We start from the raw sequence: 18,522 nt of genomic DNA, 5'->3' as shown, positions 1-18,522 counted from the left end.
TCATTGGAAATGTTGTTACTATGATCAATAACAATTTTTAGGTTTGACTTTTTAGATATATGTAGTATATTTGTAATTGTGGACAGTTATATTTTTGTAAAAATAACATCAGACATGCATAAATGCACATGCATGCACTGTTTGAATTAAAAGTTATGTAAAATAGAGAATAAACATCATCATCACTTTTGCATACATTTCCAGTCTGGCTACAAATGGTGTGTGTGTGTGTATGCACACGCGTGTGTGCAAGCTAAAACCGAGGCAAGGAAAATGAACCAGATAGGGTTGTATTTACAAGATGGTAACAAGAAATCCTTCCTATTTTTTTTTTTTAATCAATAAATGAAAAGCTTTTGACCAAATTGTATTATAGTCATTGTGGTGTTTGTACTCCTGGATAAGATGCTTTACTATATTTGCTTCAACATTCCCAACTGCCAGCAGGATCTACTACTTTCAAAGATAAGTGGTAGGCCACTGAAAAGGCATTTAGCTATTATAAAATATTATTCTATCAGTGTGAAAGTATTCAATTGTAAAAATGCTTGCTATTAATGCCAACATTGGAAAATGTAAAATAATCATCATTTTATCATTTTTCTACTTTGCAATGCTGGCATACATTTGAACTGGTTAACATATACCATCTGAATTCTGTTTCATTATGTCTGTGAAACTGAACATCATTAGACCTCACCTGATCACTCATTCTGTTTTTAGTTTATTATTGGTTGCATGGTAATAAGTTGGCTTCCAAATCACATGGTTCTGGGCTCAGTCCCACTGTGTGGCACCTTGGGCAAGTGTCTTCTGCTATTACTCTGGGCCAATCAAAGCTTTGTGAATGGATTTGGTAGATAGAAACTGAAAGAAGCCTGTTGTGTGTGTGTGAATTTATGCATATATCTGTTTGTGTCTCCTTATCTTGACATCATGGGATAGTTGAAAATGAGTGTCACTGTCATACAAGTAGTGTCACTTATTTCCAGTATTCTGCTAGAATATATCTTACCATGGGGGAAATATTAACTTACATGGAAACAGGTGAGAGGGTTGGTAACAGGAAAGGCATGTGACTGTCAAAAATCTTCCTCTCTACATTCCACTTGACCTATGCAAGCATGGGAAAGTGAATATTGAACTGACAATGATGGTAATATATCTATATAAGGGCAAATGTTGCTCAGAGTTGAACTTGACCAAATTTATCTTTTATTCAATACATATATAATGTTTTAAACTATATTTTATACATGCACAGACCCTCTCATTCGCCTTCAGGCTTTGATTAGTTCTTAAGATTTGCAACCTATTACAATATTCTTCCAATTGCTTAGTATTAAGTAATCAACAGTGATTAGGAACCATACCAGTGTTTTGTCATATGCTGATAGAAAGTCTTTATGTACTATTAGTGTCTGCATTTATTGTTTCTCACTAGATTCAACACAGTTTTACATGCATATAGTCATAACCAAGTAAATTGTTTGATATATATATTTCTTATTACTATTTAGCTGCAAGTGCATTGGGATAAATATCACCAGTCTCTTAACATTCAAATTTCCCCACTCATGAAATAGGTACTATGAAAAATTGTCATTTGTCACTCTAAGTATCATTCTATAATTGTTAGTTCAATGAACTTGTAACACTGGGTTAAATCATCCTGCTGTAGATCAAGGGAAGGCAGGCGAAATCTCACTGGAATACCTCTGCATTGAATCCCTATAGGAAAATTCACTCTTTAGTGATTCTCTCTTTATGAGACAGTTACATAACTAATCACTGCCACCACCATTGCCATGCCTGAGAATAAATACCATTTGGAGGATTAATTATTAGGTCAGCATTTTATCCTGAGGGGATTTGTCTTGTTAACAATGGATAAGATAATTTTCTCACTAATTTTTACACACACACACACACACAGGTGTGTGGTTAAGAAGTTTGCTTCACAACCACATGATATCAGGTTCAGTGTCCCGTCAATAGAATTAGTACATGGGAACTGTATGGAAGCTCATCTCACACACACGCACAGCAGTGAGGATGAGTGCTCAACACTGCAGTGGTGGATAAATATTTTTTAATTGTAGTAGCTGTGTTAATCCAGAAATAAAGTGTGCGCGCGTGAATCTGTGTCTTTGAGAATGTTTACATTCAGTAAGGTTTTAGCATGAAACTGCTTCAGCAAAGCAATGATATTTGAAGGTAAGTGGAATAAAATTCCCTTACTTAAAAAACATTTAAGGTTGGTTACAGGAAGAACATCCAGTTATGCTAGCAGGGAAAATCAGATATTGAATAACTTGTGTACAAATTCTCATGCTTTTATGGTGAGGTGGATTTGCAGTATAATATCTTTCTGTGCTTTAGTTTTGTGTTGTCAGGTTCAAGCTTGTCAAAAGCTGATCTTACTTCATTTTGAAATTTCTATTTACATTCAGTAATTTCCATCACAAATTTATGCCATATTTTGACCTAATGGGTATCATTGATCCACATTTAATGACATACTAGCATTATTTCTTTAGGATTTCATTTTTATACTAAATCGTGTTTTCAGTGGACTGTCACTTAGTTTCATATGCAAATATTTAAAGTTGCAGCTCATGACTGATGAGGCTAAAAGACACGGGCATGACAGATTGGTTAAAAAGTTCACTTCCCAACTATGTGGTTTTAAGTTCAATCTTACTCTGATGTCTTAAGCAAATGTCTCCTACTATAGCTCTCAGCGAATCAAAGTATTGAGAGTGGATTTGATTAGCAGTAACTGAAAGAAGCCCATTGTGTATATGTGTATATGTGTGTGTGCATGCATGACTATCTTTGTGTTTATCTACATTCACACTTCTGAAAATTGGTGAACTTGAAGATGTGTGGAATAAGAGATCCCTTACTTAAAAGTGGAAAGGTTTAGTGACAGGAAAGGCATCCAGCTGTAAAACAACAATGCCATAGTAATGTACTCATTTAACTGATGCTACAATGAAAAAAATTAACATAAATACAAATAAAACAAAATAGCGCAATTCTCCATTAAACTTGGTAAGATGCTTTATGTTATTTTATTCAACACCTCCTGTTTCTATTTCACTCTTCAAAATCCTGCTGGTGTTGTTTTTGTTTTGCATCTCTCCAGCATGAATGGAAATAAAATTTGTTTCAAAAAGGCATTGTGCCAAGGCAAAAAGTAATTATTTTCTTTACTAGACAAGTATTATATTCTTATCTCAAATAGTAATATAGTAAAAGATGGGAGAAACTCTGTGCTTAGATTGCACTTTTACCAAATTATTGATGTAAATTTAGCAAAAGTTTATTATATGTAATTCACTTTTATATTGATCTTTAATAACTGAGATAAATACATTTCTCTTAAATATACGTATTCATTGTAAAACAACTGGCATTCAGTTAAATTCCCCCTCCTCCTGCACCTTTAGTATTGAGTAATGAAACTGGTTCCAACCCAATGATTTACTAATGTTATGAAAATCTGACACATAATTCAATGTTTTAAACAAGAAGTTATTATTTTGAGAGTATTTAACACATTTTATTAATACCTCTAAAGAAAAATAACAATAATCAGTCCTATAAATAGTGTCTTATTTACATACACACACATGGACACACTGGAAAATATAGAGCATTTCATGAGAGAATTACTTTTTATTCAGTTGTTGAACTGATTTACATGAAGCATGGGAAAATACTGGAAAAGAAAGAAAGGGAAAATACGGAAATTTATGTTGATTGGCAGGAAATCTATATCTGTCTCATTATATTGGCCAATTACAATGATCATTAGTGAACAGCAATGCCAGATAGATAAATTTACTACATTTGGCTCCATCACAGTAAAAGCCGAAGAGCTGGTTTATTTTTCAGTTAAACAATAGAAATTTCATGCCATTTTCAGCAGTATGGTAATAGGAAGGTTGGCTATGTTGTTCTAAGTTCAAACCTTTGTAGTTCATTCTCTGTATATATCTCACAGCAGCAGCTTTCATTTTTATTTCAGTATATATGCTGCAACTGTAAAACAATATGCAAATGTTCAACAACTGAGGTATTTTATGTATAAAACTAGAAAAATAATTCACTTGACTAAACTAAATATATTTTTAGTTGGTAGGAGGGATATAGTCAATGGAATGTACTGATGTTTATTTTATTGATCCTGTTTTTGGTATTCAAAAGGAAAATTCATATACGAAGGCATTCAAAATTGAAACAGTGATACATAGAAATGGTCTGGCAGAAATTCTATAAATGTTATATCTGTTGGGACACGTTTTAGAATTAACTTAGTCATTTTAGCCCACTCTCTCTTCTGCTCTCCCCAACTTATTGGATCCACTTTAGGACCTTAGTGTTACTAGTTATGAGGTGATCATTGCTATGTTGAGACAACGAAAAAGGCACTCATACACTGTATGAAGCAGTTGGTGTTTGGAAGGGCATCCAGCCATAGAAACCAAGCCAAAGTAGATATTGATGCATGACACAATCTTCCAACTCATTCAAGCTTGCCAACCCGTCCAACCCATGCCAGCATGGAAACTGGATGTTAAATGATGATGATTTCTTATTTTACTTTGTTTTGTTTTGTTGTATCTCTGAAAAGCTTGCTGAAGCACTCTTAGATGAAATAAAACTTAAGAGTATTGAAGGCTTGTGTTTGATGAAAATATACTTTCTCTCTCATGCATTGTGGTCCTTCGTCATCGTACAATCTACTGAGTCACATTGCTTTCTGGCACCGTTCTATCCTCTAAACTACATTACTGTAAAATATATAAACATACACTAGAATACTGTACACCCCTCATTCATCTATCATAATCCTCTCTTATTACTGTCATTATCATTCATGCCTCTGTCTTTCATTCTACTATCATTCATACCTCTAACTCTGGAGACAACCATCAGATTTGAATGAGTACTAAGCTTCAATGTTAAAGCTAAGTGAAGACAAATCTTATTTTGTGAAACCTAGAAAAACATTTAGTGAATTACAAATACTTGACCATTTTAAATCAAAATCTTTACTATCTCAGTTTTCTTTATAGGTACCAGCTGGCCTTGTGTACAATTCAGATTGATTGTAAAAAAGTCTTTTTAGAACATCTTTTATTGTTAGCACTGATCTTTAATATATCGAATTTAATCTTTAGATAATGTCCAACATCTGGTGGTATTAATAGCAGTGTATTGTATTATAGTGAGTGATACATAAGTTGAATATATTCTGTATACATTATAATTGTCAATTGTGGGCTATAGTTAGGGTTAGGGTTAATTCATAAATCCCCAATGACATCTTATCAGTACTGCAGTTGCTATATGGCTACAAGCTGGTAGAATTGTTTGCATTGTGGGCAAAATGCTTTGCAGTATTTCGTCTCTCTTTATGTTCTGAGTTCAAATTCTGTTGAGGCCAGCATTGGCTTTCATCATTTTAGGGTCAATAAAATAAGTACTAATTGGGGTCGATAAAATAAGTACCAATTGAAATTACTAGCTGTCTGCCAAAATTGAAACTAATATTACAGTTGTTTTATTGTGAAAAAAAAAAAATTACCAGTGCATTTTATAGATATCACGGGCTTTATTAATCCTTTGCTGTTTGTTATCATTCATATTTATATATTGATCTTTAGCTAAGTTGCCTAAATTTTGCCAAGTTACAAATCAGGTATATATTTAGAAATATAAAAAAAAAAAAAAAATCAATAAAAAGCAAACAAAAATCAATATTACCTTGAAAAGTTATTTTTTAAATGAGAAGTATCCACATCTTTCTCTTTTATATTTTTTAATTCTGTGTAGAATTATAATTCCATTTAGACAGAATTAGTATAGATCCTTTTTCTTAAAACTCATTCTTTCTTTCACTTTCCATATCTCTATAAACACTGTGTGTGTGTTTTAACATTCTGTGAAAATTTGAATATTCAAAATAGTTTTGCTCAAAGAGCAATTTCCCTACCACCAATTGGTACCATTTTTGCTTAGGAATTTTATTTTACGTTTCCATGTTTGTTACATATGTATATCATATTCAGATTTAATATTTTTGTGAGATTTTGAAATGTCATTTTCATTTAATTCCTGTATACACCCAAACATATTAGGAATTAAATTAGTATGAAATTACTTGCATTCTTTGCCACATTCCTCTTAACTGAATTTACATCTACCTCACTATTTCAGTTATTTCCTGATTGAATTGATTCTTATAACCCTCCAACTCCCACTCTTCTGTAATGGGATGCTTACAGAGAGTCTTATTACATTATGGAACTACCTTCTGTTAGTATGGTGACTAGAAGAATTGCCTTCTTCACTTGGATATAATGTCTTAATACCATACTTTATTGCTATTGTGAACTATTATATTATATAATTGCAAATGAAGGATATTATTATGAAGTTCTGTTCATTCGATTATCAGGAAATAGATTATATGAATTTATGATAATGGATGTATTATTTCATCTAACTTAAATACTCTTTCATATTGTTGTGAATCTCAGTAATGAATTGTTAGTCAAAATAGGTGATGTATTATATCTAGCAATTATTAAAATTTGTTAATTAGTTAAATCAGTAATAATATTATCATTATTGTAATCACTAATATATCCTTTTCCGTGGCATAGATTTTATAGAATTCCTTTAGAATCAATTATTTTCTTTGGAGTAATGGTTTGTTTGTTTGAGAGTTCACTGCTGTGAGAGCCATTGCAACAACAGATAATACATAACAAATTTGTAAAGCTGAATTTGTAAAATTATCCTACCCACTTGCATGCAAAATTGGAAAATATCCTTTTCAAATGTTAAGTAATCAACTAAAAGGGATATAGGTGATTAGATATGTTTTGCTGATACAAAATAAGTTGTGATACAAAATATTACCCATTTACTGGAGTAATACAGAAGTTTTATTACTTTATAGTAATATAGAAAATACATAACATGTTTATATTTTCCACTTATCAATAGTAGCAAATACAAAGCACAGATGTTGTACATATAAAAAATTTCTGTTTTGCCATAAAGAAGTGTCAGTTCTGGCTAGGGTAAGCCATTTTAGGGGTTGGTGTGGAAAGGAAATAATATATAAGCATTTAGTGAATGCTGCATTCTTCTATTGTTAGTATGTATACTGTGTGTGTGTGTTTGTATACAAACACATGCAAAGTGAGGCTGAAAAGTTCCTGACATTGGGCAAAAGGAAATACTGGAGGATAAGTTAATTATATTATTCAACATATTCCCTCTCAGATTCATACACATGTTGCAGCAGCCCTTCAGTTTTTGTAAGCCCTGGAAAAGAACTTTGAAGATTGGGTCTCCAACTAGGCCTTTTGCAATACCCTTAAAATCAAGGACTTACACACACACACACACATATATATATATATATATATATATATATATATATGTATGTATGTATATATAGTGTGAATTTACAAAAAAACAAAAGACAAGATGAATGTGTAAACAACAAACAGATGTATTAGTTTACCACTCAGGAAGCAAGAAAGTCTTTTGTTTCAAGCCTTTGCTCTTCGACAGAAAGGAACACAGAAATAAACAGGGAGAGAAAATAGAAAAAAGTTTTAGTGGCTAGCAATCTATTATGGCAAATGCTGGACAGAGGGGTCACACAGGAGAGCTAGGAAGGAAGGGAGGTAATAAAGTAGTGGTGATCTCAAAATGAAGGTGCATGTGTATGTGAGAGCGTGTATGTGCGTGTGGAAGAGTGCTGGTGACCTTGGTGTGTGCATGTGTAGGTGTGTGGATGATGGTGTCAGTGTTAATGTGTGCGCTGGTGTGGGTGCTGGGAAGTGGTCTGTGCTAGTGTGTGCGGGGTAGTGTGGTATGGTGGTGTGTGTGAGAGGCAAGAGTGGAGGAAGCAAGGGTTGGGTCTATAGAATGGGGTGGGGATGGGATGGTGGAGTTGGAATGTGTAGGGGTGGGGTAATGAGGGAGGGGTGACGATGAAGGGAGACGGTGGGTAGGAGTGAAGAGAGGAAGTAAGTGTCAGAGCAAAAGAGGGAAAGCGCCTGGCCCATCAGGAAACACTGCAGATATGCTTGAAATATCTGCCAGTGTCAGCTATAGTCTAGTCACCAGTATAGTCAGTCAGGTCAGGAAAGTACAGATAGATGAATGGTTAGTGAGAGCTGTGCAAGCCATGTACAGGGACGCTGTCAGTAAGGTGAGGGTTGGCAACATGTACAGTGAAGAATTCCGGGTAGAGGTAGGAGTCCACTAAGGTTCAGTCCTCTACCCCCTCCTATTCATCATAGAACTCCAGGCCAATAATGGAAGAATTCAAGACAGGATGTCCCTGGGAGCTCCTCTATGCTGACGACCTTTCTCTAATTGCTGAGTCACTATCAGAACTAGAAAAGTTTCAAGTATGGAAACAAGGATTAGAATCAAAAGGCCTTAGAGTCAACCTAGCTAAAACCAAAGTCCTAATAAGTAGGAAGGCAGGCAAACCAAAAATCCCTTCTGGTAGATGGCCCTGCTTGATCTGTAGAAAAGGCCTAGGTAGAAACTCTATAAAAGGTACCCAGTGTAATAAGAGGTGCAGCAATATCAAAGGAAGGCTAAATGAGAAAATAGTTTTTGTATGTGGCAGATGCTCAGGAGCAATAAACACTGAAAATGTGTAGAGAATAACTTCCGCCACATTCTGGGGAGAAAAACTAGAAGTAGTTGATAGCTTCTGTTAACTAGGTGACCAAGTCAGTAGCGGGGGAGGGTGCGCTGAAAGTGTAGCTGCTAGAATAAGAATAGCCTGGGCAAAGTTCAGAGAGCTCTTACCTCTGCTGGTAACAAAGGGCCTTTTGCTCAGAGTAAAAGGTAGATTGTATGATGCATGTGTACAAACAGCCATGCTACATGGCAGTGAAACATGGGCCGTGATTGCTGAGGGCATGCGTAAGCTTGCAAGGAATGAAGCCAGTATGCTCTGATGGATGTGTAATGTCAGTGTGCATACTCGACAAAGCGTTAGTACTTTGAGAGAAAAGTTGGACCTAAAAAGCATCAGATGTGGTGTGCAAGAGAGACGACTGCACTGGTATGGTTATGTGTTGCGTATCGATGAGGACATCTGGGGGAAAAAGTGTCACACCCTAGCGGGAACCTATGGAAGAGGTAGACCCAAGAAGACCTGGGGCAAGTTGGTGAAGCACAACCTTCGAACCTTGGGCCTCACCAAGGCAAGGACAAGTGTCTGATACCTTTGAAGATATGCTGTGCTTGAGAAAACCTGGCAAGCCAAGTGAGACCATAACCGTGTCCTGTGCCAGTGCAGCATAACCAGCCCATTTAAGAACACCCTTCAATCATTGGGCAATAAACTGCACTTATGAAGACCTGTTGAGGCAAGTGAAGTCATTGCCGTGGCCAATGACAGTACTGTCTGATTAGCACCTGTGCCGGTAGCACGTAAAAAGCATCATTTAAGCATGGTCGATGCCAGTGCCGGCTGACTGGTCCCGTGCCTATGGTACATAAAAAGCACCATTTGAGCATGTCCAATGCCAGTACCACCTAACTGGCCCTTGTGCTGTTGGCACGTAAAAAGCACTCACTACACTCAGAGTTGTTGGCATTAGGAAGGGCATCCAGCTGTAGAAACATTGCCAGACTGGACTGGAGCCTGGTGCAGCCTTCTGGCTCACCAGCCCTTAGTGAAACCATCCAACCCATGCCAGCATGGAAAGCAGACGTTAAACGACAACGATGATGATGATGATGATGAAGGCTGTCACTTCCTTTATCATGTCCATGTAAAGGCAACTCTTGTTTACACAAGTATAATACAGCATTTGTTGACTGCTTTAAACATTGTCTATTTTCCTCAGCTGCTTTGTTAATCTGTTGTTTTTCCAGTTTAGCAGACTCACTAATAGCTGTCCCAGTATCATACAGTCCGAAAGTTTTCAAACTTTTATAACTACTTAAATAACTCACTGATATACTGTGATGCTTACAGTCACTCAGGATGTTTTTTTTTAATATTATAGCCTCCATCTGTCTACGACTGATTAGCTTTTGGTTGAAACAACAAATATGGCCAGCAGTAGAGTTTCTCTGTGACGCTACTTGCACAAAGCCAATCAATCTGTTCATATCATTTTATCTGAAATGTTTGAGTTTTCAATGAATGGGTTGATGTGCCTGCTGAAGAATTTCATGTTTTTCTGTAATACTTCTAACCTCAGATGGCTTTTTTTTTTTATATCTAGCGCTATGTCTTTCTCCATTTCTAAGTTAAGGGTAAAAATAAAGCAACCCTCCAAAACACAAGTGCTCTTTACACACAGACGCACAGAATAATGGCAATCAAATAACAACAGTGAAGTGCACACACTGTACTCTTGACAAGAGATGCCAGTTAGTCTTTTACACCTATCATGCTCGTTCATATTAGCCCAACTTGCTGGGTAATTTTTCGTTCCTTTAAGGATATTGTAGAATGGAAATTTTTTATAGATTGGAATTTAAAACTTAATCTCTATAGAAATTTTTTGTTTTAAGAAAACATTGAATTTGGATTTTTACGATTATAGATAATAACTCAGGCTGTAACTTCTGAGCCTGAATCAGGCTTGTGTGAACGATGTCAAGAGAGCGTCTGCTACGAAAGATATTGTTTGACACAGGGTACCTCCAAATCAACTGCCAGATGTTGGATGAAAATAAATGAACTGCGACAAGGCTCAATAAAAGGAGCCTGGGTTATTGGCTAAAATTACATACTTGAAGTCAGTGTTGGCAGAAATTAAATCAGCTTGCAAAAGCAACCAGATGGAGGAAATATCTTCATTTACATAGATCAAAAATAAAATCACAGATGGAAAAAAGAGAGATGAACACCCAATACTTTTTAATACTTTTCTCTCTGTATTGCATGTATATTTCTTTTTTTTTTTCCATCTGTAATTTTATTTTTGATCTATGTAAATGAAGATATTTCCTCATTCTAGATGCTTTACTTTCTACAAAACAAGAAGTTACATTGTTGAACTGTTATTTTCACAAGTTGTGTCTATTTCTCTCCCGATGAGATACATCTGTACTGCTGGATACTTCTGAACAAGTTACTGAGTGTCCCATTTGTGAGGGATCAATGCTAGATGTCGAAACAATTGTCATGATTAATAATAAATTTTCGTATATTCCATCTTCCATTTGCCATATATATATATGTGCATGTGTGTGTGTATATATAGATATATATATATATATATATATATACACACATATGTGTGTATGTATGTGTGTATGTATAGGACATGTAGCTCATAAGTCTACAAAGCTCAGGAGAGGAGGTACTGCATCCTCATGTTAGATGGAGGTTAAAGTATAAGGGAAGAGGTTGAGTTAGAGCAGGTTGTTGTAGAAGAGGCTAGATGGCCACTCACATTCAGAAGAGAGAATGGGAATGAATTGGTTGTACCTCTGAAGAGATAGATATAGTGGTGATGAGATGTCCGGGTGACACTATGTAGGAGGAATAGTAGAAGATGAGGTTTTGCAAGAGTGTATAGGTGGGAAGGGATAGCAGAACTGGGAGAGAAGGAGATATGTAGGCAAAAGGGAAAGGATAAAGAGCTGCAGTGGGGAGATGTGGTGGGGTGATTGATTGAGGAGCTCATATATACATACACAAACAGATATGTATATACAAAACCATATATATATATATATATATATGTGGAGGTGCAATGGCCCAGTGGTTAGGGCAGCGGACTCGCGGTCGTAGGATCGCGGTTTCGATTCCCAGACCGGGCATTGTGAGTGTTTATTGAACGAAAACACCTAAAGCTCCACGAGGCTCCGGCAGGGGGATGGTGGCGATCCCTGCTGTACTCTTTCACCACAACTTTCTCTCACTCTTTCTTCTGTCGGCCTGCTCGCTTAGCCAGCGGGGTGGCGTCATTTGAAGGCTAAAACAATGCGAAGCGCATTGTGACCAGCGATGTTTAGCTACATCTGATAGCCTGGTCGGTCACGCTGATGTATATATATATATATATATATACATATATATATATATATATATGTAGTGCTTTTAGAAGTCAGTTTTTCTGTGATGGGCTGGTTTTCACAAGGTGCACACTATCCCAATAAAGCAGGATCGCTAACCCCAGTAAAAGAAAAGTGCATTATATATGGTATGAAAGTTTGTCTAAAATGTGTCTTCCAAAGAATAATTGAAGGGTTGGGAAACAGGGTAACAGTGTGTGCAAAAAGGAATTTTTTTTTAATGATAGATGTGACTATTAGTGGTGTAATGTGTGTTGTTTGGATTGTCTTGTGCAGTATCCAAATTGGTTGCCCCTTCATTAAATGTGCCATACCTTCATGCACAGTAAACATGTATATAACGTAGCTACCCAGTGTGATCTGCATACTATGCCAGTGGTAACTACAAAGTCTCGGTGCCTTGCTTGAAGTTCTATTTGAATTAAGATGAACACAAGTGTTCTGAATTGAAACACTTGTAACACATCGAGGACTCAAATTTTATGTCAAGAATTGCTTCATGGATGTTTTATTTGGACTATCTAATGAAACAAAGGAAAGTTGTGTGCATATCAGTTTTGCTGAGTAAGTGTGAGAGCAGCAATACATGGCTCATATAACAATGAAAGTTATTGAAGAATAGTTTGCTGTAAATACATAGAATTTAGAGAACATTTTGACATGGTTAATGAATTTTCTGTGATGTTCTCTTGAACTAAAGTAAAGGCTATTTATCTTTTGATAATAAAAATATGTGTATATCAGTATATGAAACTATGCATATGTGTATGAATTATATGTATACAAGTTTCCTTATTGGTAGAATGTGTGTGTGTAGATGCACATACTTGCTCTTCTTTTTCTCTTGTCCATTATAACTCCAGTTTATAAAAAGAGTGGGGGAAGAAGTGGATATCGTTATATTTCAGGATAGCCCCCTTTTTTTTCTTGCTATTTGACTGGTACTTATTTAATTGACCTTTGAAAGGCAAAGTTGACCTCTGAATATAAAGAGACATTACCAAATCCTCTAAATGATTTCAGTGCTTGAGTAAATACATCAGCTCATAAAGGAATAATTTTGTCTCTCTAAAACTAGTGCTAGTAGGGCAATATAAATGGTATATATGTTCTCATCACCTCATATAGATCTTCAAGACAATATAATATTTTGAAAAATTTTTCTGCAATTGACTTGTGTAATTATTTGTTTAGTAATTAAGACAATGAAACAAGGGTTAGAGAATAATTTTTAATTTTTATATTTAGAATGTTATTATTTTTTTTATTTTCAATTTTAACTCCACACTTCAAAAAAATTTCAGCATTTGTTACTAAAGTAAATTGTATATAGCAATTTTCTTTTATTTCTTTTAAAATTAGATTCTAAGAACTACTCTTCGTATCTTTTTTTTTTATTTTTATTTTTTTTTTTTAGTGTAAATGGAAAACAGATATTAACTACTGCAATCATTTCTAAACAAATGTAAACATAGACTACATAGAATTTTCCACACAATTAGTGATGTTTTCTTGTTAAAGTACTGATTGCTAAAATACATTTTCTGAATTTTAGTATGTGTGTTTTACTGTTATTTTTAAGTGCCATATGTCTACACATGCACATCTTTAGAAAGCTTTGAATTTAAAACCTTTAATTTCTTTTCAATGTTCTAATTCTTGAACAATCAGAAGCTGTCAAAGACATATAGCATTTGCCTTGTTGGTATGTCAGTAAATATCAGAGATCTGTTTTATCATAGCAATGCATGTTTCTTAAACAGAACCAATTCTGTAGGTCTGGATTTCGTTAATTTCTGTGGTTAACTTGATTTCTTCTTTTTCTCAATCAAACGTTCTGGAAACCACTCTGGAATTCAATTTTTAAGAGTCTTAAGGAAAAAACCTCATGTCAGTTGCTCATGCAAATAACTGTTGCTTTTTGAAACCCTTTTGATACCAAATTTTCTGAGATTGTCCCATGTTCTCTGATGCAGGTTTCTTCTTTTAAAGTGCTATTAATTGAAACCTTCCATCAAAATTTCATATCAATTTATGTTTGAAATGCTAGTGTAATGACAAAGTTATTTTACTAAATTGTTCATTATTTTCAAAATTAATTGAAACAAAGGCAGCATATTTCTGTTGAAATATGATAACAAGAAGGTTAAAGCCAAATTATGTTCTACTCAATTTTATCCTGATATAGTTAATGCAATTTATTTGCTTAAGATATACCATAATTTGTAATTTGATTTAAAGACAAATTGATTTCTACTCTTAATGCTTCATTATTTCTAGCAATGTTAGATTTACTTGTGTTTTTTTTTTTTCACAATCTAACTTAAAATGCAATTTGCTTAGCCATTTTTTCTTGTACTTAATGGAAATATAAATTTTTGTAAATGTCAGGATATATGAATCCTTTGCAAAAAAGAAGTATAATCTTTATTTATTTAGTCTTAAGATTTATACATATTGCTGTGAATATTGTCATTCAAATGTTTTTGAGACAAGAGTTTGAACAATCTGGTGTGTTTATTTTAGTGGTTTATCAATGTATATGGTGAGTTTTTTGCCCTAGGTGTCAGGAAGTCGCTTTACAAGAAATGAAGGCAAAATTGAACGAAGAAGAAAACTCATAACAATAATAATTTTCTACATAGTTACTTGATGTGCAAGAAATATTAACCAAATCTATCTCAAATACCACTTTGCTAGCTTGGGAAAGGAAAAGGCACACTGGATAATGCAGCCTTACATACTCATAAAAGATGGATGATGGTTGTGGATGGAATGCTTTTGAACAGAATTAATTTGGGACTAAACAACACCAACAATTGATGAAGCGAATTATTTGAAAAATCCTATTAGTTCCTTGTTGTTTTCTTTCATAAAAGAATATATTGTTTTAAACTTCAAATGAATTACACATGCATTCCCTCCTCTCCCTCTCATTATGTTTTTGGGTTTTAACTAACAGCTAATTTTATAAATAAAAAAATAAAAGACAAACATAACCTGTTTCTTTTTTTTTTATTGTTTGCATTGTTATTTGAAAACCATTCAGTATTTCAATTGATAATTCTTTTTCTTTCTAATGATATGTTTTCACGATATTTCACGTTTTTCTTGTTTGTGTTTATCACGATTTTTGTTTCCACACAAATCTTCAGATTGTTTTTATGTTTTAAAACCAACATTTACATATTTTATTAACTGTTAATCTTTTAAATTTGTGTTTATTGTTCTTACTGAAAGTGTTTGCAATGTTCATGGAGTATATATATGAAAATCTAATATGACAATTTTATGTTGGACTAATGTTGTACCAAATCTATTTCTTCTGCAATCCCATAACATTTTCTTCATGAATTAAACCAGTAGCATATTATAATAAGAGTAAGTTTTAAAGAAAACTAGTTAATGTTAATGTAAAATCCTAGTTGATGTAAATGTAATGATTAATATATTTAGCCACAGTTAAACTAATTAACAAACCTCTATAAAAATCATTGAAGTTACTTCAAATGGATATACATACAATTAAGTAATTTGAATAAATTAATTAAAATCCATCAATTAGAATGAATAGAATTTTGTAGCTTTCACAGTATTCCAATTAAAGATAACTTGTTTTGTAATGATTTGTGATTATACACATACATACATCAGGTTTGGAATCTGATGATTTCTTCTTGATGTAGTTTGTTATGAAATCACAAACAGCTCAATATTGATATCTGCACAAGCAGAAGCTAAGTATTTATTCTGTAGAGATGTTGGACATCTTTCCAATTTTTTAATAGCATCATGGAAATTGCTAGATTTTTATTTATAATTTATTAAACTCAGCTCCCCCATCCTTGTATGCTGTTATTCCCAAAATGCATGATAAATCATCTTCTGCATTTTTTGGTTGTCAAAACTTTGCTCTCCCCACCAAAAATTGCTATGTTAAAAGTCCACTTACCCATGCTATATTTGTGCTTTGTGTGATTACTTAACATTCTCACAACATAGCAAATCATTATTCATTCTTGTATTTTAAATCATTCCTATAAGTAGTTGCTGAAATAAGAGGAATTTCATTTTGGCTAAAACATAAAGTCTTCTTTCCATATCATTTAGTAATCTCCAACAACATTCTACATTATTTATTCCAACTATTCTATATTCTTTTTCTAAATTTTCTTTCCACTCATTCTCAGCAAAATTTACTATTATCTATTTCATAATCTTTATATTCTTAACCAACTTTGGTTTGCATATACTGCTTAATTATTTAGCAGTTCCAGTGACTGTTAATTATCTAAAATTGCTAGTCACATCATTCTGATATGAATAATTATTCATTGACTATCAAAATCTTATCATTTTCTGCTGGAATTTACTTTCAAAATGCAAAGTCAGCAAAGATTCCCTGTAAAATTATTAAGGGAACCATGTACTCTATTTCTGTAGTTTGTTTGTAGTTAAGCTGTAAATGCAGAACTCCTTACTTCAGTTCGAAAGCTACTTGATGATTTATCAGTTATTAAAAGGATAATAGCTTATGTTTTAGCTGATGCAAAGTAACATGTAATTGTCAGCTGTTGTCATATTCAAGTCAGATAATTTCATATTTTGCCTATTTATATACCTTTAATTTTTTAAACCAGACAAAAAAATAGATAACCTCGTTTCTTTAGTTGTGTTATAGCAAATAGTTTTTCCTTTTCATTTCGGTTCCCTCTTTTTATAGGGTCTTCTTTCTCCATATTTTCTACCATTAAAATCTTGCCATGCAGGCATATTTTTGTTCTTATTGGATATTTTTGGGTATTTGCATTTTTAGCTGTTTCCTGTTTTGTTTGAGGGAGGGGTCAAATTAGCTCAGTAGTGTTAAAGAATTAAAAGCTTTTGATTGATTCAATAACCCAAAAATTCTTTTAAAAGTCATGAGAATGATGATTTAGAATTTTCGTAGAATTGATATTTTACAGGAATATATATATTTATAGGAATTAAGAATATCTAACTTTAAATAAAAATAATAGGTGCAAAGATATCAGTAAGTTGTATTTAGTTAAGTTTTACTTAGGAACATTTTCTTCCTCTATCTTTCATTTTCTTCTCCACTTTAGTATCCTTATCCCTACCTTCATCGCTCTCTCTCTCTCTTCCTCTATTTTTATAGCCATCATGGCTAACACCAATTTACGACCAAATGTTATCAGGCCTCACTTTTTTGTTTATTTTTATTCTTTTCCCACTCAGCATCATCAGCAGGTCCCAGCGCCCCAAGTCCTTCGACTGCCGCTCAGCGAAGAGCACATCGAAGGCTCACCCGAGAGGACAACCGATATCATTCAGGTAGTGCAGTCTGGTCCACGCCTACTATTTGCTACTTACACCTACTTACTATTGTAAATTAATATTGTTATGATTCCATGGTTGAGGTGATATGGTTTATGTAATGTGTCTGTCTGTCTGCTTGCCTATTAGTTGATTTAGTTTACCCAGTTTTATTTTATTTTGCTTTATTGTGCTTATTTTTACTTAATATTTTTAACAACTCTAATTTGTTTCCATGCTTTTTGTTATTTATTGAGCTTCTTTTTGTTTTGATTTTAATATACCATGCTTTGCTCTTTTCTCAGTTGTATTATGTATGCAATTTTTCTTTCTTTTCACTATATTTCACTTTTACCAACATATTCCACACGAGATATTAATTTAACTTTATTCAATTATTCCCTATCTCACTATATTCATTCTATACAGTAAAGTAATCAAGCAGTTCATTCAATCAACTACATCTCAAGTGTTTTACTAGAAGTTTATCATCATTTAAAGCAAAAAAGTAAACACACAATTGCTTCCCCCTCCAGCTTCTTTTGATTCTTTTTACTTGTTAATAGAGTGGATAACATGTTATCATAAAAACTGTCCAACTTGTGCTAGACATTTAGCTTATAATGTCTATATGAGAATAAGCATAATAAATCAGAACAATCATCTTGAGAACTGCAATCTTATATCAATCCAAAACTACTGTTGATAATTCAATATATATAATGCCATGTGACTTTTAGCCAGCCCAAAAACTTTTGTTTATTCCCTCTATTCCTGTATTCTTATGTATTGGTTTGAATGCCAAAACTATTCAAGAAAATATTAAGTTACTTACTAGCTGGCCAGTATAATAGAGGCAATTAATTTCCTCAAAAATTTCATACCCAATATTGTTGGATATATTTTTTACAAAGAAATTATAGTAACAATTGAAATTTTTTAAAATCTGAAAATCCTCCTGAAATCTAAATATAATTCCTTTATAATTCTGTATTGGTGAAACATGGCCTGATGTTATAAAGTTTGAGTTACACACTTTTAACTGCAGTTGTTACTTATAATGTGACATTTTAGGTCAGTGTTTAATTTTTCATAAATACAGGCAGG

The 18,522-nt window shown here is 33.6% G+C and overlaps 1 protein-coding gene across 15 annotated transcripts in view; it reads left to right on the top strand.

The window, feature by feature from the left end:
* LOC115232477 (disco-interacting protein 2 homolog A) overlaps window positions 1–18,522 on the top strand; it is a 262,193-nt gene that overhangs the window by 103,310 nt on the left and 140,361 nt on the right. For 13 of the 15 annotated variants that reach the window (XM_029802375.2, XM_029802363.2, XM_029802374.2 and 10 more), the window contains one exon: window positions 17,338–17,433. The exons of the other annotated variants lie outside the window; for them this stretch is intronic. In XM_029802375.2, coding sequence (XP_029658235.1) covers window positions 17,338–17,433 — 96 coding nt within the window. The remainder of the gene's footprint in view (window positions 1–17,337; window positions 17,434–18,522) is intronic. 15 annotated transcript variants of the gene reach the window in all.

The sequence above is a fragment of the Octopus sinensis genome, linkage group LG2 (genome assembly GCF_006345805.1).
Source record: "Octopus sinensis linkage group LG2, ASM634580v1, whole genome shotgun sequence".
Lineage (NCBI taxonomy): Eukaryota > Metazoa > Mollusca > Cephalopoda > Octopoda > Octopodidae > Octopus > Octopus sinensis.
Note: the sequence above shows the minus strand (reverse complement) of the source record. Positions and strands in the feature narration are given on the sequence as shown.